General features: G+C 42.5%; 1 protein-coding gene across 7 annotated transcripts in view; it reads right to left on the bottom strand.

Annotated features, from left to right (window-relative positions):
• Window positions 1-27,232, bottom strand: part of pard3ab (par-3 family cell polarity regulator alpha, b) — a 283,974-nt gene that overhangs the window by 229,529 nt on the left and 27,213 nt on the right. For all 7 annotated transcript variants that reach the window (XR_008563780.2, XM_015956043.3, XM_015956044.3 and 4 more), the window contains exon 2: window positions 6,160-6,261. Coding sequence is in view for 6 of the 7 variants with exons in the window: in XM_015956043.3 (XP_015811529.3) it covers window positions 6,160-6,261 (102 nt within the window). In the remaining variant the exon portion in view is untranslated. The remainder of the gene's footprint in view (window positions 1-6,159; window positions 6,262-27,232) is intronic.

The following is a 27,232-nucleotide window of genomic DNA, read 5'->3' as shown; positions in this document are numbered from 1 at the left end:
AATTCCCAAGATGCCTTGCGGGCCGGACGGCAGAACTTTTAAAAACAATGGCGGACAGTGAAGCGGGAGCTGTCGGAGAGGATTGCGCATATAAATGTCAGTATAAACTTGAAAACTGTTAGGTTAAGGGCTTTTTGTGATACATGAACGTTATTTTAGTTAGAAATGTTACAGTAAAAGTGCTCGTATTGCGGTCTCGGCTCGTATGTTCGGCCGCTCGGTGTCGTGCCTCTCCCGCTACGTTTTCCCCCTGATTTTAATAGAAGTTTGTATTTTAGGTACAAAAGAGAAAACAGACTTTATTAAGCTTAGGGCGGAGATGGACCACATGATCACTGGAGCAAAGTATTCGGTGGCTGTGGCATGGAGGTACAATAACATCTCATATTTTAAGTTTAGTTTTTTCTGCGAAAACACGAAAGGAAAAACCCGTTGTCTTCTTTTCTCTTCCTGTTTTTTTTTTCTTACATGTTTGTTAGGACTATTCTGGAGAAAATGGGCATCCAGGAGAAGGTGACAGCGATGACCAGCTTCTGGAGCTGATCTGGGAGGACATGAGGCTGCAGAGGGAGGCAGAGCAGCAGAGGGCACAGGAGAGAAGGAAGAACTTTGACAGCTTTTTACTTTGCTAGAAAAAAATGGTTAAGAAAGATTAAACATGTACATATAAAAGAAATATCTAAATAAAATCAGTTCTGCATTAAACTCTTGAATTTTATTTTTGTTTATAAATGTGAATTGTTTAATATTACAGGGTATCTTGAAAAGTCTTAAAAGGTGATAAATCGGTTTTGGTCAAATTAAGACCCTTAGAAAGTATTAAAAACTATTATCACATCTTTGCTCAGGCTCAGCTTGCCGAAAGTATTTTCTCTGAATTAGCTCTCCAACAGTCAAGGAAATGATTAAAAAGCTAAATAAAACGTCCAGCTCCATCGTTTAAAGTTCCTTCTCCCTTCTGCTCAGCGGTTCCACGGTTGCTAGGCGCGGGAACGTTCGCCGAGGGAGTGGCGGGAATTCATGAAGGCTAGGCCTGTCCAAATTCACAGCCGTTAACATCCGGTCTACTCGGCCGACGGAGGACCCAGCCCACGTCGGCCGAGTAGGCTGGGTCCTTCGAAGGATGCAGACCCTGAATTGAGACACAGCGACAGGCTCACAACGACATTGTGACATCATATGGTACCAGCTAATGTTCTAGAGTACCTCTTAGCCAACAGAGATGGCAGATTTAAATTCAAATGCAGAGCAAAGTTTTTACCTGTTAACGGCACAACACTGAAAGTTTTAGGTAGAAATTTTCAATTTTAACTAAAATGCACTAAAGTGCAAAACTATTGATGACACGTGTCTGCAGCACAATTAGGCACACATTTATATAGTTTATCAGAAGAAGAAGTTGATTTGGGGGTGACTTGCTCTTTAAGATGACTTTGATCAGGCATGTCACAACTGTACAAAAATCGGTGAAACCAGATCATGTCAGCTGCTTGTGCACGTTAGAGTAAATGCTAAGATGTTATTGTTGGTTATTCAATAATCTCTCAGTTGGGGAAACTCCCACTCCTGGATCCAGATTACAACACTGCTTTTTCAAGAGCGTCTCCCGGAATGTGGAATAACATTCACACAACTTTTTAAAAACACACGGGTCTTAAATCCGACTAAACGGTCAGCTCCTAAAGGAAGATCGCAGACATGCTGGAGGGACCATGTCTCTCAGCTGGTCAGGGAACACCTTAGGATTCCCCCGGAGGAGCTGGTCCAAGTGGCTGGGAGAGGGAGGTCTGGGCCTCCCTGCTTAGGCTGCTGCCCCCACGACCCGACCCCGGATAAGCGGCTGAAAATGGACGGATGTTGGTCCGCTGTTGAAGTGCTTCATAGATAAACCTGACTTCTCTTGGTATAATTGAGTGAAAATAAAGTTTTGATTTCAGATTCATGTCTAACAAACAGCAGAATTTGATTTTAGGAGAAGCAGAGGAGAACAGTGATGACTGCCCATAGAAACCATCCCCATGTGAAACTGAGGCTCCAGACGTCTGATTTATGAACTTGTGTCATTTCATTTCCCTGCCAGTCTCATATCTGAGCCAAATGCTGAGCCCACATTCTGCTGCTCTAGTTTCACAAAGAGGTCCAAACACACTGCAGCATGTAAATCACCCATCTACACTTTCAGCCTCCAGTCCAGAAGGGGGCGTCTGCATTTGTCTGGCTTTCTTTTATTAATGGCTGCAGGGTTGTGCAGTTGCAAGGAGCAACTCTCCTGCCCAGTTAATATGTTCTCCCCACGAGTGGGTTTCCTCCGTTTCTTCCAACAGATCAAGAACATACAAGTCAGGTGTGACTGTCTCTGTGTGTCCCCGTGATGGACAGGAGACACACAGGTGTTCCCCACCTCTGGACCGCTGACTGCTAGACATAATCACCAGCTCTCCGTGACCCTAGTGAGGTTTAGGAGACAAGTGCTGTCCATAATGAGATCCTTCCTCATATCGATTGACTTTACAGCATCATAAGCGCCACCTGTTGGATGGGAATTTAATCACAGACAGACAACCCTTTATCCACGAGAGACTCTCTCCAGCACACAAACACGGAGCTCAAATGTGGGCCAGCAGGGGTCATGACCAAGCCCCCATAATACTGGTATGAAATTGAAGCCAACATGGAAGTGACAAAAATTGCAGTTCCACCCTCATCCGCTGGGGGCTGGTGTCAGAAGCGAGCAAATCCTCATCGACTCCCATGTTAAAAATACCAGTTTCACAGCAGAAATAAACATGTTTACAGCCTGGTACCAAAACATGTTGTTGGTTTAAATGATCTAGTTTACACTCATGTCAACTCTGAGGGGGGTGAATTTTTTTCTCACTCTTCTGTTTAAGTGTATTAAAAGCCTAAAATTCTGTATAATTAATGAGCATCCGACCCACGTGACCACAGAGCTAGCTCCGTGGAAAGGCCTCAGTAGAGCCTCGGCCTGGCTTGGAAACTGTTCCGTCATTATCAGTCTCTCAACTTAGACCATTAGTTGTAGCGTTTGTGCGTTCTTTTTGGATATTATTTGTGCAATTGTTGGACAAAATGACTTGCTGTGGCATTAATTGCACTAATAGAGCGTCCAAGGAGTCTCCACTTCATTTTTTTCGGTAAGTAAAATTATATTTATGTATTTTAGGTCACTGCCGAGCTGAGCTTGGATGTTAACATGTACTGTTTAACCATGAAATTTAAATGTAATAGGGTAAAACCCAGTGCATTTAACATAATGCTGCACTTTAGAAAATGGGTTGAAATATAACATGTTGGTGGAGCTGGGTTCCGACTATCGGCTTGTGGAGCTCTCGGGAGACCGATGTTTTCCACCCGTTTCTCCCCTCCCCGCAGCTCTGCGCTTCTCTGATCGCAGCGGCGCTTGTCTGCTGTGCGGCTGCTGGCTTGTGGAGCTCTCCAAGACCTCTGTGTTCCACCCGGTTTTACCCAGCGGTCAGCCCGGCGTATCTCTGACTCAGAAGCTCTGGTGTTGTGCACAGTTAACTCCGGTTGTAGCTAGGTTGCTACCTCCGTTAGCTTAGCTCCCACCTCTGCGTTAGCTTTGGGTTAGCTTGTAGCTACATCGCTTCAGTTCGACGGGTGTCGTCAGTTGATCCCAGCCTTACAGCCACACCCTCAGCTCCACCTCTCTTCCCTTTTTTGGAATTTTCTGGGCTTGACGGAACCTGTGACACGGTCAAAATGGCGGTGGTGGCCACCTCCCATTTTGGCTTACAAACTTATTATTGGAGCCTATGGACACGCATTGTCCAGTATATATGTCGACGGTAACGACCTGTGGCTCAGAGCCCCACGTTCCACTGAATGTTCCTCTTGATCCACGTCTCTGCCAGCATTCACCTTTGAGTTACAGCTGAATACTGCAGAACTTTAAAAAATAAATCTGTTTGCTTTCATTTCCTTCACAGTATTTTAGCTACGCTGCTTCAGTCCGAGTCCATGACCGCTGGCGGAGGTTGTTTGTCATCAAACTCAGAACCAGGCCGACAGATCTGGGGTCAAACGTAGAAGGAAATAAACTTCCAGCAGAAAATATCAAATAACCACAGGTTAGACTTCTTAATTTAGAAGCCAGCCTAATTTCTGAAAATGAGAGAATCTGGAGTCCAGCTTCAGAATTAACATCTGAACTGGATAATTATCAACTTCCCTTAATGTGAAATAAACAATCCTTAAATTTGTTCAGAAAAGCTGAAACGTATCAGAAAAACCACTAAATCTGGAACAGAAAGCAGCTCTCAGAGCTCATAAACCAACTTAAAAAGTTTGTGTTTGTTCAGCTTTTTGTGATTTTAGGACCCGGAGCTGCAGAATCACATGTGGTAACTCAACAAATTGGTCCCAAACTAAACACTAAGGTCAAAAACTGATAAATCATTAACTTTATGTGATTTATACTCTCATATGAAGAGAGCTTTACAGGTGTAACTGAGTCAGTAACACAATGACACCAGCTCAGGGTTAGGTTAACCCTAAACCCAATGAACACCAGAACCGGTCCAGACCAGTGGTACCACCTCTCTACCTGAGGTGCAGCCGGTCTCACCTCCTCACTGGGAACCTAAACATCCAGTGAGAAGCCGGAGGGTTTAGCGTCGGAGCAGCCAGAGCTACGGGTCGGAGCGGCTGTGAAACGTTCACATTCTCAGGTGTGAAAAAGACCTGCAGGCTCAGGAGGGGTGCAGCAGGAAACGAGAGGGGGATGTGAAAAGACAAAATGATGACAGCTCTCTGGAACTAAACGCACCGCCACACCTAAAGAAGAGGAGAAATCGTCCATCCAGGAACAGGAAGGCCCAAAAACTAGCTCCAAAGATCTAAAACAAGTTTTGTGTTTTTAGTAGTCAAAGATTAGGATGTAAAATTCTTATGTGGGGAAGGTTGTTTTTGTTTGTTTGTTTTTTAGAAATGCACCGATTCTTGTTTTAAGAGCCGCTATCTATTTTTACAAATCAATTCGATTCAATTCAAGTTTATTTCTATAGCGCCAAATCACAACAAGAGTCGTCTCAGGACACTTCACATGGTAAACATTCCAATACAGGTCAGTTCATTAAGCCAGTCAGTAAAGGGTTTCCTACATAAGGAAATCTGACCAGCTGCCAAATCTGGAGACTTCAGAATCAGGCTATAATTTCTCTTTTCCACTTTTAACATTTTATTAACTTGATGAAATGATGATTAACGTCCAAATCTATGATCTGCCACTGCTGCGCTAGGCAACAGCTGGTGAGTATAAATAAGTTACATTTCTTTACAGATGTTTAGCAATGATGCGTTCATGGACGGGGGGGAAAAGTCTGATTTTTGAGTTTCAACCAATGATTAGGCCAAACTTGCAGCCGATTCCAATCACAAGCACTGGAATACTTCTGGAATATTTCACCGTTTTGCTCACACAATCCCAAACAACTGTTCTGAAAGTGGGCCCAGGGGAAATAATTTAGACTTCATCACCATAAACTAAACAATAAGTTTATAAAGTTAAAAAAAAAGTATTGAAAAGGGTTTCAGCTCAAACCAAACATCAGGAAACAAAACCGATATAGAGCTGCTTTTAAGAAAATTAAAAATAACAGTTTTGTTGCGTATTTCTGAGACTTTTAGACAAAACGAAACGAGTTTTGATTCAAACGACAAAGAAAATCAACGATTTCAGCGTAAAGACCCAGCAAACACACGTCACAGTAAATCTACCCTCTGACCCGCGTTTGCCCTCTCATCAACTGGCTAATTTCTGTTTTAGATACCAGAGCGCGACCTTGTGACCTCTGGGTCAGTCAAGGCGAGCCACTCTAGCTTCGGTTTCACACTTGAACAAATTCAAACTGTAACAAAGGCGAAGCTTCAAGCCAAAACTGATCAGGCTTTGGTTCACACACACATCGACCTAATCAGACTTCTTTTTTTTTAAGACAAATGACTGAAAATTTGGTGCAAAAGGCAACCGGCTCAAAGCCGTGAGAGCTTCCCAGGCTGATGGAGAAGGTAAACATGCGAATCAGACACCAGATAGGGAAAGATGCAAGGAACGAGAATACCTCCCATCAGATTGATCAAATGTTTAGTCGACTGCAGACTTTCCCACAAGCCACTCACCCTGTCTTTGTCATCGACCACATCACAGAGCGCGTCGTCCACGTCCAGGATCCCACCGTCGCTGTGCTCTAACCGGTGGACCTGCAGCCAATAACTGGCATCCTGCAAAAAATAGACAAAACACATTTGAACCAGGAAATTAGCTCAAATTAAAGCTGGCGAATGCTTTTAAATGTGCACCTCCTAGGTAAAGACAGCAAAGGTACTGTTACTAAAATTAAAGCTAATTAATTTTTTGTTGAAACCAGAAAAAAACGAAACAAAGCTAAAAGCAATTGAACACGACATTTATTCACTTTCCACATGTGAGAGGATATTAAAGCGTTCAAAATCTTCACATCCTGAGGGGGAAATCCATGTAAGCGCGCACACGCACGCACACACACACACACACACACACACACACACACACACACACACACACACACCATGGATGATGAGATCAAGGTAAAGGAGTTTTGACAAAGAGTTTTAGCCTTTTGTTGAATTTTATTTTATTCTTATTCTACTTCTGCATAAGCTACACAGAGACCTGAGAATCAGCATTTATTTATTTTTAACATGAATTCATTGTAGAAAACACAATAAAAGGAGAAGACATTGATGAAAACATTAAATAAAATAAACAACAAATGTGTTTGTTAATATTATTATGTGTCACGCTTGAAAAGGAATGAGTTGGTATATAATTATTATTTGTTCATCCTGTAATGAGTCAAATAAACTAATATTAATGGACAGGAAACGTGAACAAAAGCAGAAGACAGTTATTTTAGGTAAAACAGGCTCTTTAGTCTAAGCTGTCCCATTCCTAATCCTGACTCTGAGTAATCCACAGGGATGTGTCCTGAGCCCCTCTTGTTCACACTTAACACATAATCGCTCTCTAACAATATCCGATGTTATTTACTCCAGACACAGAACGAGAAAAGAAAAGAAAAACATACTCCACCAATCCCATAAACTATTCACCCTCCTTCCTTCAGCAGCCCCAAAGCCCGAGGGTCATGAACTCTGACCCCTTGAGCTTTTTCCAGAAATAAAATATTAATTTTATTTAAAACAATATAAAAATATACATTTTTTATTCTGACAAAAACAAGAAAACGTCACGCTGAAACGTCCTAACGAGCTGAAGGCTACATTTTTGACAGAATGAAATGACCGTCCCACAGCTGTGACAGATGTTGTGTTCGCACCTCCTGACTCAGAGGATTTTCAGCTGATAGAGCTCTACATGAATCTCCCACACACACATTCTTGAACAGCAGGAGACTTAGAGAGGAACATTTTAGAGCTGAACAGCTCATTCTTGATGTATTAGATAGTTTTTCATAGGAGCAACATCCTAGCATCCACCTGTGAGTTCCTAGAGGGTCAGAGGATGTCTACAGAAGATTCTACATGATAAACACACACACACACAAACACCATCGACATTAATATAGGCGCGCGCGCACACACACACACACACACACACACCATCGACATTAATATAGGCACACACGCACACACAGACACACACCATCGACATTAATATAGGCACACATGCACGCGTGTGCACACACACACACACACACACACACACACACACACACACACAGATAATCTAAGGGTCTTAACTCCACATCCAGCTTCTCCCTCTAGATCTAATGAAGATTCTCGTGACACTAATCTGAAGAGCCTTCATCTAAAAGACAGATCTGGAGCTGGATCACAGAAACCAGCGTCTATTTTAGTCCTCATCAGTCCAACAGCCCACTTGGAGGATGGCCAAAGCTGACGCCGAGGCAGAGGGGGAAGCCCAGTGTCAGATTTTACACAAGACAGGCGGCCGTGATGCTCTGCAGCAGGAGAGTAAAAGTCAACAACCATAAACGTCTGTATGAATGGGCCCGGCCTACGAGTGGTACCAGAGCACAGAACCACTATTATCAGGAAGGCAGCTGGACTACGGGGTCCAGCGAGGCTCAAACTAATCCAACCTGAGCTTTAGAGGTTCTGCATCTTCTCATGGGGATTTGGCTTAATGCTTAAGATAAACCCGTTGTCCTTCAAACAATTTAATGTTAAATTAACATTTTTTATGTTTAAATGTTTCAATAAAAGAAAGAAAAATTAGATGTGAGAGAAAAAATGGCTGATGATTGAAAGCAGATATTATTAAACAGTTGGGTTCATCAGAAACTCAGATATCTGACTTTTTCCCCTGGTCCTTTAATGCATCCTTACCAAGCTGCAATAAAAGTTATAAATAAAAAGTCTTGTTGGTGGAAACAGAACTATTGTTTTTTTTTATCAGCTGCATTGTTTAAGCATTTAGCAGAAACCTAAAATAAAAGTGACTTTTATTAACCAAAAACATTTCTGGTGTGTTGGAGCAAGCCAGAGTTCCCTGATAAAACCCACACATGCACGAGGAGAACATGCCAACGCCATGCACAAAGACTGCAGCTTGAATTTGAACTTGCAACCTTCCCGCTGCAAGGCAACTGCACCACCAAGCAAGTGCTGCAACAGTCCACTCCCACTGCAAAATCATTAGTGCATGTTATTTTAATCCACTTTTAAAGAGCAAGTCACCCCTACCAGAGTATTACTCCACTCCCACTTCCTGTTTGAAAAATGCAACAAATGCTGTTGCCTGGCAGACCGAGGGGGCGGAGCCGCTAACAAATACATACACACAGGCTCACAATGACATGGTGACATCATATGGTACCAGCTAACATTCTAGGGTACCTCTTAGCCAATAGCGATGGCAGATTTAAATTCAAATACAGTGCAGAGATTTTGCCTGACTACGGCACAACACTGACAGCTTTAGGGCGAAATTTTATATTCTAACCAAAATGCACTAAAGTGCAAAACTATTCACTACACGTGTCTGCAGCACGATTAGAGACGCATTTATATAGTTTATCAGAAAAACAAAGTTGATTGGGGTGACTTGCTCTTTAACTAATAATTCCAGTTCCATTTCAAACAAAAACAATCAGAACACACAACAGACCTGGAGAAATATTCCAGAATCAGCGCATCGCGTTATTGTGACGACCAGAACTCAGAACCAGGTTTTATATCTTGTAAACATGTCGGTTGAAGACCTGAGCTCTGACTTTCAGTCAGACGAGAGCCAAAGCGAGGACAGTTGGGCTGAGATCATGGAGGGACTGTACAGAGATGATAGCTACATAAGTCTCAGACTGCTGCACACAAATCTAACATCGTTTTATATGATTTACTCCAACAACAGTCTTATTGACACAGAGGTAGGAATTATTTAAAAGCATAAATACATCATTTCTGTGCAACTAGAAGCTAAAGGTTTGGTTTTGGTCTCCACAGATGGAGCGGGAGGTCTGTTTGAGCTCGAGGTGCACTCAAGCGGACCTGGACCTGGACCAGCTGGAGGAGTATGTGGAACTTAATGAAGACGCTTTAAACGAAAGCATGTCGGACGACCAAGACTCTGAAGTGGAGCGTGCTCGGGACCTGATCACGCTGTTTCAGGAGACCTCCTGTTCCTCCTCATGGGATGGGATGGATCCCACAGACCCATGGAATGACTTATGCTGTGTGGATTAAGAAGCCTCGATGTGGACATTTGAGAAACTAGAAAATGCTTCCGTATTCATTTAACGTTTATTTTTTGGATGTTAAACAGGATTTTTTTCAGAAATGACACATTTTATTTTGGGATTTTCTTTTAATTTGAACCAATGAGGTTAAAATGTCACAATAAATATGTAGTCAAGGCTCTGGGGTCTCATTTATCAAACATTGCGTAGAATCCTTACTAAAACCATACTTAGGCTCAGCCAAAGAAATGAACTTACACCAAATAGGTTTGTGATCTATCAAACATGGAGTACGCACAACTGCACGCAATCTCCGCTTCATGAATCTGAGACTAACGAGAATGTTTCTCAGCTGCATTTTAGTCACATCCCACCCTCACCACACCCACTTACTGCCATAAATAGTCGATGCAAAGTGCCGTGTAGATCTCATGCAAATACATAAGCCGGCTGTTGCAGCGCTCCGCCAATGACATGGCGACAGTAGATCAAGGCAGATCAAGGAAGTGCAATTTCACAGAAGCAGAAGTTGAGGTACTTGTGGGTGAGGTGGAGAAATGAAAGGAAGTGCTTTTGCAAAACAAATGAGAGAAAATCCACGGAGTGGCACAGCGTTGCTGAAGCCGTCAATATTGTGAATTCTTCAGAGAGATCTGTGGCGGATATAAAAAATGGTCCAATAGGGATTCGATCCCCAGACTCCAAGGTGAAAGTCACACACGCTAACCAGTCAGCCAAACGGAGATCTCCCTTGTCCAAGTAGCCAGGGCGTATGATCAATCGGGTCACAGTGACAGGACACACTGTCACCGACGCACGACATTCTGTCTCAATCTGTCCCCCTGCTGACATTCTGCACTCCGTATTCTGCGCTTCAGGCTGTGTGTGTGTGTGTGTGTGCATGTGGGGGGTCTTGTTCTGTGTGAAAACGAAGCAGTACAAGTGATAATGCTGCAGGATTTCATAATTTTATCCTTCTCAGCAGCAGCACTGCAGGTGCTCTCCATGTCCAAAATGTGCGTAAGCAAGGTCCTTAGTCAACTTAAAGTTGCACACATTTTTCCTCTAAATTTTCTTTCATAAATCCCAAAGTTTGCGTGGAAAGTAGCTTAGGCAGTTTTCCGACCCCGTAAGCAAGCTTGATAAATGAGGCCCCTGATGTTTAACTTATTTCAGCGACATCATTTATAAGTTGAGTTGTTTTTGTTTTTCCACATAAGTTCAATTAAAGCTTAAATATAATAAAGAGAATAAAACATGATCACATTAACAAGAGTGTTAAAACTTTAATGATTATTAAACTAATATCAGCTTAAATGGTTTTCAGGGGAAAAAAGGTCTTAGTTTTAGTATTTTTTACTTTATTGTGAATAAATGAGTTGGAATCCACTAAAAACTGCCTGAGTTCTGATCGGCGCATCAGAAAAACCGACTAGACGGGATTTCATTAGAGCCCCACTGGGGTCGGAGCGGGTTACGGTATCTTTTAGTATAATTTAATCTCACAGGTCACATGACCATCTGCTGCTATTCAAACCGCCCAAGAGGAATGACATCATCACTGCCGAGTTCAGGATGGAAGGAAAATAATTTTCAGAATAAAAGTTAAAGATTGTTGTCATTTTTAACTTGCACAAATTGATTTGCTTCCCTGAAGTTTATTTTTTCATCACTCACTCCTGAAATGTGTAAAATTGTAATAAAATCTCCTGACGTTGTGAAAAACGACACGTGTGGTAAATATACCAAACATTACAGCGTTCTGTAATGATCCCGTCGCATGTCTCATTCGCTCCACGACGCTTTTGCACCAAAGCTACAGAATCTAATTGTGACAGTTTTTATTCTCTCCTGAGCACAAAACCTGTTCTCCTGCAGCTTCCGTCCTCCTGCAGAAGATCTGAGAGAATAATTAACAGATTGTATAGATTTAGAGTTTAGAGCACTGAAGGATTTGTTTTAAAACCAGATGGAAAAATAAGGATGAAGTCAATTTGAGACGATGAGACGTGGAACCCTCCTAAATCAAAGGCGAAGTGGCATTTATCTTAAAAAACACACAAACGGATCTAATCTGTTAATGCATGTTTTATCCTCGCAGCAGGCGACACTAACAAGCTGTGGATTAGAAACACACACACACACAGATTATTGGCACTGGAGATGCAGCAGAAAAGGAAAAGCTTGGAATTTTGTGTTTAATGCGTCTGTTTTGAATCCTTTATTAATTTATCACATAATCTAAACCTGTAATTTAAACCCAGATTCAGCCAGTTCTGGGAAGCTAAAACTGACATAATGATATAATGATAAATGATAAATGAACTGCACTTGTATAGCGCCTCTCAGAGTAAGGACTTCAAAGCGCTTTACACTACAGTGTATCATTCATCCATTCACACACACATTCACACACTGGTGGGGATGAGCTACGATGTAGCCACAGCTGCCCTGGGGCGCGCTGACAGAGGCGAGGCTGCCGAGCACAGGCGCCACCAGTCCCTCCGACCACCACCAGCAGGCAAGGTGGGTTAAGTGTCTTGCCCAAGGACACAACAGCAGAATTCTCTGTCCGGAGCCGGGATCGAACCTGCAACCTTCTGATTACGGGACAACCCGCTCAACCTGTTGAGCAACTGCAGCTTCACCATCCTGAACTCGGCAGTGATGATGTCATTCTTCTTGGGCGGTTTGAATAGCAGCAGTATATAGAAGGACTTTTACAGAATTTATGGTAAAGAAACCAACCTGAAGTCCATGATTAGGCTGACTTTAATTTTTCTTATAGATCTTTGGAAAGACGTGTGTTCAAAATTTTTATGGACAGGATTTCTTGGCACAGCCAAGGTTGAGGGGATCTGTTTTATCGGGGTCTCGTTTATAAAACATTGTGTAGAATCCTTACTGAAACCGTACTTAAGCTCACCCTAACCCTGATCTATCAAACATGGAGTACGCACAGCAGCACGCCATCTCCGCTTCATAAATCAGATCCCCCCCCCCCCAATATATGGAGAGGCGCGCGCCGCATGACAACCTATTACCTATACCAAATAACAACATTCACTGCCCAAATCCAACAGAACCGATCGGGCTGATTCGGGTGTTCCCCGCTCCGACAGATCTGGATGCCGGTGCCGCTGTTAAAATAACAAAACCACATTCCACTATAGTTGATTATGGTACTCTTCTATGATGCAGAATCGTTTATGCCCGCATCTTGATGCATTGATTATTTGAGTATTTTCCTCAGCTCTGTCTATCCTACACCTCCCGGTCGGCCGTCGAGGGTGGGGGGTGCGCGCGGGGTTTGGGGGCCACAAAGAGAGGGCTCGTGGGCCGGACGTGGCCCGCGGGCCGCCAATTCAGTATCGCTGTTGTAGACAGAATGAGAGCCACTACAAATGTGACTGTGAAGTTTCATAAAAATATAAACCACAGAAAATACTTTTCCCTTGGGATTAAAATATTATAATTGAATTGATTTTAATCCAGTTACATCTCCTGACCGTCTCCACCGTTTACACACATATCCGAACGTATGAGAGTAGTCAGGACTCAGGATGGAAAAAGGAGGATCGATGAGCTTCGAGTTACACTTTTTACTACAAAAATTATTCTTTTCATGTTATTTTTCAATTCTTCCCAAGAAAAACATCTACTCCGTGTCACCTTAAGTGAGAATTTAACCGTCAGGACGAGTAAAGATAATCCTTCTACAACTTGTTCCACTGCAAGCAGAGCATAAAGGTCACCGTTCTCAGGTCCCAACACAGTCACACAGCTTTGTGTCCTTCCTCTGAACCATTCAACCCCACTGCTTTAATGCTGCAAACCATCCCTGAAGAGAAACCGAGATGGGGAGAATAAAACCCCGGGACAGAAACCAGAGCGAAACGCTGGCTAAAGCAAACAGACTGACGACAACACCACGGCAGAGAACAATGTGACCATTCAGAGAAACACTTATCTGATCTGAACAGCCGGCTGCTTGACGGTTTAGCTTATTACGTCTAAAAATACGCAAAATTACAGCATTTAGAGGTAGAAATAAAATCCAAGGCAGGTGGGATTAACCCTGCAGATTCATGCGGGGTATTCAACATTAACAGCACCAAATAAAGAGCTTTTTATACAGCAGCATGAGAATATCAGAGTAAAATAAACGAGATGGTGCAAAGAGAGCGAAGCAGCAAAGTTCAGACTCATCACCATGATGAATAATTAAGAGTCAAAAAGCAGCTTCAGGTTTGTGTGTTCAACTTTCCTTCTGGGAAAAGAGACGACATGGAGAGGCCTGAAAGGTGAAAGCGAGTCTGCAGGAGGACGGAGACCCGAAGGCTCACCGAAAATAAAAAATGTACTCTTTTTGTTATTTAGAGTTCTGTTTACTGGTTCACAAACGCAGCTTCTGGGCTTGAATCTAGTTTAATTAATTAACCCTTTAACCTGCAGGTCAACAGTCTGGTAGTTACATCCAGTTTCCTCAATCCAATAATCGGTAATCCTTACGATAAGCCTGTAATCCATGACAGCATGAAATAATTATCACTTTTTGTACTAATGAGCTGTGTTTTTTAATGAAATGCAGACATTATTTATCCAATTTCTATGCATCTGCAGACTGTTGTAGCTTTTTTGAGGCACATATTGGTTAAAGAAGAAATAATCCACAGTCGCTGCTATACTACTCTAGATTACCATCTGGATTGCTGTAAATACATGCACCAGATACTAAAACTAAACTCATCCTTTGTGAGTTTCTTTTCCATGCAAGGTAAAGACTAAACATTGATGTATTTTCTGCATTCTGATTCTCTCCTCTGATTGGGCAACTAAGAAATAAATGTGCTACTCTCATCAAAAAGGCCAAATCAGACTTTTACTTATCTGTCACAACTGAGAACCTAAATAATCCGCAGAAAGTTTGGAAAGTGATTAAGTCTTTATTTGTCAGCTTAACTTCTCATGCTCTTCCAAAATGTGTCCTAAACAACTCTGTCCCAGTTTATGATAAAACTGATGTTTTAAACTGTTTTAACAAGCATTTTATCTTATCTGGTTCTGTATCTACTTCTACTGTAACACCCCGTGTCCCCTGCACCAGTTCCCAAATGACCCCTGGTGTCTCTTTTAACTTGGTTATTTTTACTGTAGAGCAAGGACATTATATTATTAGAACTCTGGATCCCAGAAAACCCTCTGGTCCAGACATGATAGAACCTTATGTTTTAAAAACTGGCTTCTGATTTCATAGCAGAGCCTCCTTTTAACCTTTCTATCAAAAACAAACAAATACCATCAGTTTGGAAGTCTGCTTTTGTGACCCCCTTTACTAAAAGATGGTGACCCAGCTCTATTAACTAATTACACACCAATATCTAATCTGTGCGCCATGGCAAAAACTCTAGAGACCCTAGTAAGTGAACAATTGAACGAACTTCTCTCAAATCTGCAACCAGGTTTCAGATGAAAGCACAGCACCATCACTGCAGCTACAAAGGTGATTAATGACATACTTGTTGCTCTGGATAAAAAGCAGTACAGTGTTTCACTTTTTACTGACCAAAAGCCTTTGACAATGTAGACCATGCTGTTTTAAAACAAACGTTTCTTCGTTTGGGATTGTCTGAACATGCAATCTCATGGTTCACAGACTACTTGAAGGACAGAACTCGATGTGTTAAATGTGATGGGTTGTCCTCTGAATTTTTGAGTGTCCACAAGAAAGTACCACAGAGTTTAGTCTTGGGACCCCTCTTGTTCATAATGTATATCAATGACATAGGACAAAATGAGTTGGATGCTAATATGCACTTTTGTGCTGATGACACAATCATTTACTGTTTTGGAACATCTCCCACTAAAGCTGTTGAATTCTTACAGAAAGCTTTTAATGAGGCCTGCAGTTAAAACGGGTCCTCAATGCTGACAAGACTAAGCTAATGTTGTTTCAAACTCGAAACAAAGACCTCTAAGCATGCCCTCAGTGACCACTCTTGAGGGAAATATCATAGAGGTGGTCCACACATACAAATACCTTGGTGTCTGGCTCGATGACTCCCTATCCTTTAAGCCCCATATAGATAATCTTGTGAAGAAAGTCAAAGTCAGACTGGGTTTCTTTTTTCTAAATAAACTGTTTATTCTGGATTATGGAGCCTCAGCACAGTGTCTTGGTAAGATTGATGTGGTTTATCATGCCTAGCTGAGGTTAATTACCAACTGTAGACCACTGACCCATCATTGCGAGTTGTATTCTCCAGTGGGATGGCCTTCTTTGGCCACCAGGAGGTTGGGACATTTGTACATCTTCATTTATAAAGCCATGCTTGGATTACTACCCACCTACATCTGTAACTTAATCTCACAGAGAAGTATAACTTTTCACAGTATGTGTACAAATGATCAGCTGTTAAGCTGTGTTCCGTTTGCTCGCACCGAACTGGGCCTTCGTTCACTTTGCTCCTTCTGCATGGAACAGGCTGGAAAACTGGAAATTAAAAGAGTTAATCTCCTTGACTACATTTAAAACCAGACTGAGAGCCCTTGAGACGGATTCCCTGTGTCGTAACTGCCCTCTGTAATTTTGTACATATCAGTATGTGTAACTGAAACATTAGTAACTGATGCTGCCTCTTGGCCGGGACTCCCTAGAAAATTAGGTTTTTAATCTCGATGGTACCTTCCTGGTAAAATAAAGAATAAATAAATAAAATAAATAATTCTTGTGCAAAATCTGCAACAGCTTTTGTAATAAATGCAACAGGAATTAGCTTCTAAAATGTGTTCCACCGACATGTGAAAGTAGACATTAGTACAGAAAAGAGCTGTACACCTAAAAGCAACAACACAGGTGCGGTCTAAGGTTGAGCGATGGGACGAATGAATCGACCATTGGCGATGGGCTGAGCCGTTATGGTTGTTTTTTACAGGAGGCTATTTATTTATTTCTTTGTTATTGACAAATATTTTACACGCTACGCACAGAGGACATTGCAGAGGTAACAATCAAGAAAAGATCTCCATCAGCGTATCTGAGCCTTTTCTCACCTTCTCCGCCTCTGGCTGCTGACAGTGCACACACAAGCGGAACGCTGAGGAGGGGTTTGGAGAGCGTCTGTGACGCACTTGTAACCCCACACACTCGACATCGTGCACTACAGCGCGGCGTTGAGTGGAAAGTGGAAACCCTTCTGGTTATTTCATTTGGAGAAATGTTAAAACTTTGACTAAAGTAGCTCGTCGTCATTCAGCACTTGCTTCGAGTGTGTCAGCAGAGCACGGATCCATCCAGAACATTATCTAAACAGCCATGAGTCTGAGGCAAAAGTCTAGATGCTCATAACCTCTTCAGCAAGCTCCCTAGAGACATTTGATTACACAAGTTGCAGGTGACCAGTTCAGGTTCACGCGGCGCAGGAGGAATGTGCGCTCGAGCCGCAGCAAGTGAAATGTGAAATTGTTTAATTGCATTGTTCATGTTACTGGGGCATTCTGATCAGCTTGGTTGGACTAAATATTAATTAAAATGAATGGAAATTTAACGAATGATTATTCATTATTTTAAAAAAGAATGAGACGGGGATAAATGGATCATGTGACCTCTGGCAGCGAGCTGCCTCCTCAGAGTGCATCCCAACGCATCAGTGTTTCATTCCATCCCCCACTTATAAAAGAAAGAACCCCAGAAGTTGTTGTTCAGAAAGAAACATTTTGCTTAAATAAAGTACCACAACAGTGGGCACCACAGGGAAACAAAGACGAGGCTTCTTTTCAACATTTTAACCGTGTTTATTACGGGCCGTTTATACGTCACTCTACCAAACTACAAATACAAAATTGAACAAAAAGAATATCAATTTCTCTTCCAGCACACATATGTGCTGCACTTGTATAAAAAAAATCTATGTTTTGGGCTTCTTCTGTGTTCACAAATCAGTCCGTGCATCATGACGTCACAAGCATGAATAAATTGTCCATCGTCTTTTTTGACTGATTGGCGGTGGGAGAATTATACAAATCGCCCAACCCTAGCCCAAGCTGGAGTGAGGTCGATAGGTGGATTGGTGCTGCATCTGCAGTGATACGGGCGTTGTGCCGGCCTGTCGTGGTGAAGAGAGAGCTGAGTCAGAAGGCGAAGCTCTCGATTTACTGGTCGATCTACGTTCCTACCCTCACTTATGGTCACGAGCTTTGGGTAGTGACCGAATGAACGAGATCACGGATACAAGCGGCCGATATGAGTTTTATCCGCAGAGTGGCTGGGCTCTCACTTAGAGATAGGATGAGAAGCTCGGTCATCCAGGACGAGCTTGGAGTAGACCCGCTGCTCCTCCACATCGAGGAGCCAGTTGAGGTGGCTCGGGCATCTGGTCAGGATGCCTCCCTGGTGAAGTTTTCCGGGCACGTGACTGCATGGTGACGCAGTGGTTAGCATTGTTGCCTCGCAGCACGAAGGTCGCAAGAAGTCGCTTTGGATAAAAGCGTCTGCCAAATCAATAAACATAAACATGTCCAACCGGGAAGACACCTAAAAGGAGACCCAGGACACGGTGGAGGGACTATGTCTCTCACCTGGCCAGGGAACACCTTGGGATTTCCTCGGAGGAGCTGGCCCAAGTGGCTGGGGTGAGGGAAGTCTGGGCCTCTCGACTTAGGCAACTGCCCCTGCGACCCGACTCCGGATAAGCAGATGAAAATGGATGGATGGATGTAAAAATGCATACAAAAGCCATCTAAAGTTATACAGAGCCAGCCCCAGGTTCTGCTAGTCCTCAAACAAAGTGAAAATTTTGAAATCAAACCCAATCAAAACTCACGATCGCTATCTAAGCAAAGCTGGTAACTGTCAACAGGTGTCTGAGTCGTTAAATAAAACCAACTCCACCAGCTGAAAGCTTGATGCTTTTTAACTTAACTGATCATTTCCTAAGAGTTTTGGGGGATTTATGGTTGACAGGTGTGATTATTTTAAAATATAAACAGAGGAGAGGAAAAAAAGCTACAGAAGAGGATTAAAGTGAGAACAGAGTTAGAAGCAGAAACTGATCCAGAATCAGCAGTTATCTGAAGTTCAGCTGAGACAACAAATCCTCGCTAAGTGATGTCATTCGGTCCTGTACGGTCTCAGCGAGTGACAAACAGATCAGCCAGTGCACAACACCAACGATTCCCTCAAAAGGAGGAAAAAGTCACAGGAAATGACAAAAAGCCGAAGAGCTTCTGCAGTCCGTAGCATGCAACACAAACTATCGTGCATTCATCTGACGATGCAACCTCAATTCCTGGAAGTGCTCGAGTCGAGTGTGTACATAAAAACATGACTGCAGCCCTGCAGCAGGGTTGATTATGGAAAACAGAACAGGTAACGGTGAACTGGAACTGTTTCTTTCTTTTGGGGCAACAACAATGGATAAAAACATGTTTGCAGACACCCGAAGCTACTCGACATAAATCACAAAAGCAACAAGTGCCATCCCTACACGCCTCCCGCTTTCTCCCCGTCTGCAGCACGATCCTCTTCATCCTCGTGTGAGTTCTGTTTTTGCACCATGAGGTCACAAGCATGAACCTGCAATTTGGCTCTCTGCCTAAACCTGGGGCGGGAGGGCATGCTGCAATACAATAACCTGTTCTCTAAGTTCGGTGACAGTGTGTATCCTGTTACAAGCAGCGTTGGTGGTTACAGATACTCGAGTCAGGCACACACACACACACACACACACACACACACACACACACACACACACACACACACACTGAACTGTGTGATAATTCATGCTGATACTCAAGCTCTCAGTTGAAGGGCTAAATTAGCATTTAGTTGCCCTGTTTTGACAGGTGTTTCTGGCAGGAACGATGTTTTCATGCAGAGCAAATCTCAATAAACCTGCAACTCAAATATGACTTTTCAAATGAAGCACCACAAAAATCATACTGGAATCTGTCAATGTTCAAAAGTATGACAATCAAAAATCACATATCAGTCCATGTACGCATCACCCTAGCGGCGATAGAAAAAACAGACATTTCTTCCAGCCTGTGAACTCACCATCGTTTAGTCAAATCACAGATTTCTTTTTAGAAGATTTTATTTTCAGAAACAAAAGTCTTCAAATAAATGATATTTACATGATTTATATTGAGATAAATCAGAACTTGGGCTCATTTTCGTCCATTTTAATATATCAGTAACAAACACATTTGTTTAATTCTCTCGATATTTAGAAATAACTAAAAGTTGGTGTCGGCTCTAAAAATCAACGATTTCCTCAGCAAATGTGCTTTTATTTTGAAACTTCTTGAAGTATGATGGCTGCAGGGATAAAAAATAAATAAAAATAAAAACCTCAACCACTAAGATATAAAACCACAAAATCACAACAAGGAAGAAGATCAAATCTGCACCCTGGAGGGTGGAGCAATAATAAAGGTGTTTAGGTAAAAGCACGAGAAGGTCAAAGGTCACAGGTGGATGAAACAGAGGTGAATGCAGCAGACAGGTGCAGGAGAGTCTGAAGGCGACTGGCTCGGGTCAGGGTCAGACAAAGTTGTCACAGACATGAAACAACTCAATCCTACAAATTAAAACATGTGAGACCCCCGCAACCACCATGGCTCTCACCCTGTTTGTGACCTTTTAACCTTCAACCCCAAACATTGTGTGACAAGTCTCTGGGTCAAGCTGGATGATGGACTCACAATGGCCCCACAGATAAACTCCGTAGTGAGGTCTTGCTTTTATCAGCTTCGCCGCCTTACTCGCCTCAGACGAATCCTGAAACGGAGGCATTTGGAGTCAGTGATCCATGCCTTCATTACCTCTCGCTTGAACTACGCAAACGCCCTCCTCGTTGGTGTTCCGGTATCCGCCCTGAATCAGCTGCAGGTCGTCCAGAACGCTGTTGCCAGGTTCTTGACGAGTACACACCGACGTAGCCATATTACCCCTGTCCTGACACATCTTCACTGGCTCCCTGTCATTTTCAGAGTGCAGTTTAAGTTACTGACCTTTGTATTTAAAGCTCTCAATGACCTGGACCTCCCTATCTCTCTGACCTGCTCGCTCCATATGTACCCACGTGCATGTTGAGGTCGGCTGACCTGTTGCTGCTGTGCACGCCGCGGATGCGATTCAAATCGCGGGGTGAACGAGCATTTGTCCATGCTGCCCCAAAGCTATGGAACTCATTGCCCATTGGAGTTCGGCAGGCTCCATCTCTGGCGGTTTTTAAATCTCGTTTAAAGACCCACTTTTACGCTTTGGCTTTTAGACAGTGACTCGTTTTAGTGTTTTATTGTAGCATTGTTTTAATGTGTTCTTAGTATTCATCATGTTTTATCTGCTTTTGATTGGGATTGTTATCCTCTGTTTTAGTTCTTTCGAATGGTTGTGTTTTGTTTTAGCCTGTGCAGCACTTTGGGGAGCTCCCATGCTGCGTTTTAAATGTGCTATATAAACTATGCTATGCTATGCTAAATAACCTTCGAATAATGAATCAGTATCACAATTTATGACTATTTAAATGCTTTACATATTTTACAGTCATGCAAAATCACGAGATCAAATGTCATAAAATCTCTATAAAAAGTATTTTTCCTATCAAATTGGCATAAATGGTGTTCCGTAGCGAAACAATGTCGTCTAACGACAAGTTAAAGTCAATAATGCTTCAGGTTTGGACACGTTCTGACCCAAGCTGCACACACCTGGGCCATCCCAGATTTACAACGGGCTTTATAAAGAGGTGGGTCACATCCAAATCCAAGTATTCTCTCCACTGAAGCATGAGGCGACACCTAAAGCTGCAACAGTCATCAGCGCCTAAATAAAAACGTCCTGATCCAGTTATGAAGCAGAGTCCACGGGACTGAGGGATGCTGTATGGGAGGATTTGCTGACGTAGAAGTAGTAGGAACAGTTGCATAAGATTATTTTCATAAAACACAGTCAGAAATGCTGCTGTCTGCAAACGTCATGTGACCACCTGACAGCGAGGAGCAATCGCTGCCATGGGGCCTCGGCAGGTTCAGGTTACAGCTCTGCAAATGCAAAAGGTGGAAAAATGGATGTTTCTTTATAACAAAACTGAAACACACAGAGGAAGAAGCAGAATGCACAAAGCAGTCTGCTGCAAAAGTTAAAGTTCTTCACCTCCAACAAGCTGCAACTCATTCACACTGAAACAAATCAATTATCCTTGACTCATTTTGTCTTTAATAAAGGTAAAAATGCCAGTTTTGCTGGGACCGCCTGCAGGTTAGCGTCACACGGGAATGCATTAAAACCCACAACAACACAAGATAAAAGTAGAAACCAGACGGGAGTCAAAACGAAGTTATGCCTTGTTGCTTTTTTCCACAGACCGGTTGCATTCGCCATCTGTTGCTTCTACAGCTGCTGCAGCTACCCGATACCACAGCCTGAGGGCAGACACCAGTTCAAGGCAAACAGCTCATCAGAAAGAGACAACAGACCAGGAGGGGGCTGGGAAAGCTGCATTCTTACCAGCATGGACTAAAACAACCCAAATATGCAGAATCAGCGCTGGTGGAAAAGCTGTTGTCTGCCAAAAGAAGGTTTAGTGGTTCGATTTTAGCTTCTTGTACTGTAAGCAAGCATTAATATGTTTATCATTATTAAATGGGTTGTTGGGGTTCTTTCCACAACTGTTAAATCTTTCATTTAGAAATCCAGGCTTTTATTGTGAAACGAGACAAAAAGTCTATTTAAAAAATGTAATTAGATTATGTTTAGTTGTATTATACAGGTGTATTGTGCTCATGCCTGAAGCTACAAGCCTGTAAAATTATCACAAAAAGCTGCACTCAGATTTTAATTAATAAAATTGGATTGTTTTTATAGTTAAGCTAAATTTTAACCAACTCGTTAAATCCTGCAGGTCTCGATGAATGAAAATGTGTCGTTTAGTCTAGGTGGACTAACTTTTGCATCATGTGCCTGTAAACGATATCAGAATGGGATGCAACAAGTGGCTGGAGACACATTTTTTGCGATGAGTTTTGCGAACTGCCGGCTTGAGTGGGGCACAAGACACAATTGTAACAGTTGTGCAATTTTATTGTTTGTTGCAATTTAGTCACAAAGTTTCTTATTTGTGTCTTAATGTGTTTGCATTGTTTTCTCTGAATCTTACCAAATTTCACAGAACATTCCTAACACAACCAAAAACTTTGTAACCATGTGTGAAAGAATATTTCTTTTATTTGCTACTTCTTTGAACAATTCAAGCCAAGAGCAAGCTCCTACGATTCACACAAACATATCCCAGATGTTTTAAGATACTCTGGATACTCTTTCAAAAATACAAATCAGCTAGAACCGGGCCTTCCACCGGACACATAAGGATTGGACAAAGTCCGTGAAGTGTAGTAGGCAGTAGGGTTGTGCGATGGGACGAATTATTCGACCATCGACGATGGGCTGATGAGCCGTTATGGTTGGTTTTATTTAATTATAAGTTAGTTAATGATTTATGCATGTGTGCAGATATTTTATACATTACGCACAGAGAACATCGCGGAGATAACACGATCACCATTTTCTAGGTCCAAAAGTCTTGTTGTCTGTGACTTCCAACTGTGTTTTTCTTTTTGGGACTCTGGTAGTTTGTGCTAAAGATGAAGTGGTAGCAGCCGGCTGTTTCTCCTTCTCTGATATTATTGAGCAAAGAACCTCTCAGACCAGTGGTGTTCGTTACTAAATATGCAAGTGCGTAATCAATGGGGGATCCAGGGAAGTGTGGAAGCGGGGCGGTTCGGTGAGACTGACAACTGGATGGTCCAATCCTTGCGAGAGAACAAGTAAACAGAAATAAAATAATCCACAGACCTTTTTGAATACATGCTGCCGTCTTCCTCCTTGCTTGTTATTGTGTGAACGGCCAAAATCACATGTGATCTTTCGATTTTCCTATGATGTTGTGAATTTGAAGTACCTGCTGCTTGGAAGGCGTTTGATGCCATTTCACGTCAGAAACGCTCCCGGTGGAAAGGGACGCACCAGCGATCCAACAGGTAAAACGCTTCAATGAAATTATGCATCCGGAGGAAAGGACAAATAAGCAATTCCTGGTTTATCGATAAAAAGGATAAAATCAGAAGGCTCTTCTTTGCAACTATCTATCTAACAAGGTAATTGTTGTCGTGTGGATTAAGAACTGGGATTGGATCAGACTTCATGAGGCCTCTGATTAATGTGGTCTGATGTGTGACTTTCACCAGTGAGATGTGGAAGCATGAGTTAGCATTTACTGGGATTAGAAAGGCCTGCACACAACCAGCAAGTCCTGACAGGCAACCAGCCACCGATGGTTTACAGTCATGTAATAGATGCACTACAAAAATACAAAAGCTTATTGCAAAACAGAACTAGATGCTTTGAGAAGTGTCCATATGTGTGAAAGTATGGCAAAACTGTTGTATCCTCAATCAAAGATGATATATGACAGACATAAAATCACCTGCATAATTCATCTGAAAGTTATGCTTTCTATTTATTTTGTCAAACTGGATAATTTCTTCTCTTCTAGGATTATCTAAAAAGTCCATGCAGACAAACAGAAGAAAGCCCTTTTACAAAACAAGAAGAGGAACCGTCTTCATGAGCTGAAGAGAGGTTTCTTCATGAAGGTTGCCTGTGAGGATGGTGGGGGAGGACGTGAGCAGAAGGGAGGTAGGACCACTGGGAGACGGAGGAGCACATTAGAGGTATTTTCTCCTCTACAATCAGAAAAGAAACTAGGGGGTGGTGTTAGTTACAGATGATGAGATCGTTTCCTTTGGCTCTCAGAGGCATCTGATGAAATCACAGTCATAACTCTAGAAGTCACTGTGGTTTACATCTCTGAGCAGCGCCATACTAAAGCTATTCCCATCTGATCGACATTGCCAGAGTGCATTTGTGGAAACTCGACACCCTGCTCTGTTCCTACGATTAAACTGTCAAACACTGTTTCCAGAGCATGAAACCAGGGGCTGGAAAAATAGAAGACTTTCCCCTCAGATGTGTGAGCATTAAAACGAGCAGAAGAGTCGTCGTGTCACCCATTTAGCCTCTGCAGGTCCGACGCTGGTGATGTAAGAGGATCAGCTGCAGGATCAGGACACCGTCTGGTTCAGTGACACACAACGATGTGGCTGATAGCGGGAAACTTTTCTGCTTCCACTCCAAGTGGGTTATTAAGACATTTTCCTTCAAGCAGCTCGTGCAAGTGGTGCTGTCTGTAGACTTGCTCTAATAATAAAAGCATAGTTGTGGCGAAATACTTGGAAAGGGCTGCAAATAAATGGTTTATTTTGAAAGCACCCCGTTGGAATCCGGCAAGCCTCGCTCAGTGAAAAATCTGGTCTAAAAATATGACGTAGGAGTTTATCAAAACAAAAAACACGCAGATTAACAATAAGTCATGAGCTTTTTATAGAGCACCAGCTGGACAAAGGCACCAACCGTCATAATCTTTGGCAGAAGCAAGACGTTTTTTGTATGTGGACTCTGGATTTTGAAGATGGATGGTCTGTTGCTCGATGCCAGTCTAACAGGACGCTGAGCTCTAACAGAAGTCTCAACAAGCAAAGGAAACAAACACACTCCATCTGACAAGTGTGAAAGCTGCTACAGACCATCGATCTGATGCTGACTGAGTTACCCAGCTTTCTTCAGAGGACATGACAAAAATCGAATCTCCTGTGAGCTCCAGGGATGCTTCAATAAGGAATCGGGATGTTAGTTTGAGGTCCAGACATCGGCTCTGTAAATGCCTCTGGGGTTTTCTGGTTGCCTTCTCAGTTTGGCACGTAATTGGAAAGAAATGGAGCGTGCGACTTTGGAGCTGAGGTCACTTTAAATGTAGATCAAATGTAAGAAGCTGGTAACATTTTTACTGAGAAACCTGTGTTAGCAGCAAACCACGTGCACACCAAAACAAACGGCGAAAGACGGCGAAAGATAAAGATCTGAACTACGCAAGAGGCTGAAAAAATCTTCCCCTGTAGTGTGGCCAGGTGATGTCTTGGGGTGAGGTCGGTGAAAAGGTACTGCTGCTCCTCGTCGTCGTCGAGAAGAGTCAGGCACCTGATTAGGGACTCCTCTGAAGGTTTTCTGAGAGGTTATGAACCTTTTCTGATCTGGGAATACCTTTAGATCTCCTAGGAGGAGCTGCAAAGTGTTGCTGGGGAGAGGGATATCTGAGCTGCTATATGACCTAAGTCCTGGTCAAAAGGTCTACGTTTGCTCCGGATGACAGGTGGAAACGGCATTTATGTAGTTTAAGGATTTCAGATAAAATCCCTGGCAAGCCGCGGACACACAACTGTTGGTTTACAGGATTTGTAAACAGACATTTAGCCTTCAGCAAAGTCTAAAACACAAAAAAATTCTCAATCTGCACCATTTGTGCAAAAAGACCGACCAACAGGGTCGGGATTCTGGACACAATTCAAAAAAAATGATTCAACCTAGTCTAAAAGGGGCACTTGTTTAAAACAAATGGCCTCTTTGAAATGCCAGGCGCGTTGGGTTGGGTGTCCTAATTCATGTGTGTTAGAGGGCAAACTTAAGAGCCACACACACACGCACACACACACACACACACACACACACACACACACACAATCTTGTCTGATCATGTCAAAGACGGCAGCAGTCCCGTGCCAAACCTGACGGCTCTTTCTCACAGAAAGCGTTTTATCCATGAAGGGGTCTTTTTTTACTTCAACAGTAAAATAAGCCTCATTCACTGTTCATTATGAAGTTTACACTCTTTTCTGCAAAACCAAGCTCAAAAGAAAGCCTTTGATAAAGAAAAACACAAGCGTCTAAAAGAGAAATGTGTAAATTTCATCAGTGCAGCTTGATGCAGCAACAAATGAAAAACTTAAAATATGTGTGGGACTCACAGTTTCACCAAGCCCTTCTCTCTGCTGCATTCTCGACGACTGCTGCTGAAGACATTTCTTTATATTCTCAAAGGCCAAACAGTAAATTTAATAACCCTAACCCAAACATCCAGAACCAGAACACAGAATACCTTCCACTAAAGCAGCAACAGAGATGTGAGTTTTGTTTCTCTCCTCTGGCTCATTAATTAAATGGCAACAAACTTTACAGGAGCTCAGAAGTTTGAAACTGTGCTGATTTGGTCAAGGCTGCTCCTGCAGCGGTGCAATCTACAGAAAAACGTCTACGAATCACATCGACAATAGAGAAATACAGACAGGTCTTCTTAATGCTTTACTTAAATCTCTGGGGATTACTGGAATATTATATTATTATCTGGGATGACTCAGACTGGAAACAGCCAGTAGTCGGTCCCATCGTACCAAGTCGGTTGTTTATACACCCAAACGAGGTTCAAGTTGGCCTAAAAATAACAAACTTTCTTCACAGAGCTTGTTACAGTTTTTTTGTTCAACTTTTACAATTTAAATTCTCTTGTTTGTATCTTTGAAATCTGATCAGATGTAATCCG

This window comes from Nothobranchius furzeri, chromosome 11, assembly GCF_043380555.1.
Source record: "Nothobranchius furzeri strain GRZ-AD chromosome 11, NfurGRZ-RIMD1, whole genome shotgun sequence".
NCBI lineage: Eukaryota > Metazoa > Chordata > Actinopteri > Cyprinodontiformes > Nothobranchiidae > Nothobranchius > Nothobranchius furzeri.
The sequence above is the reverse complement of the archived record's forward strand: the minus strand, read 5'-3'. Positions and strand labels throughout refer to the sequence as shown.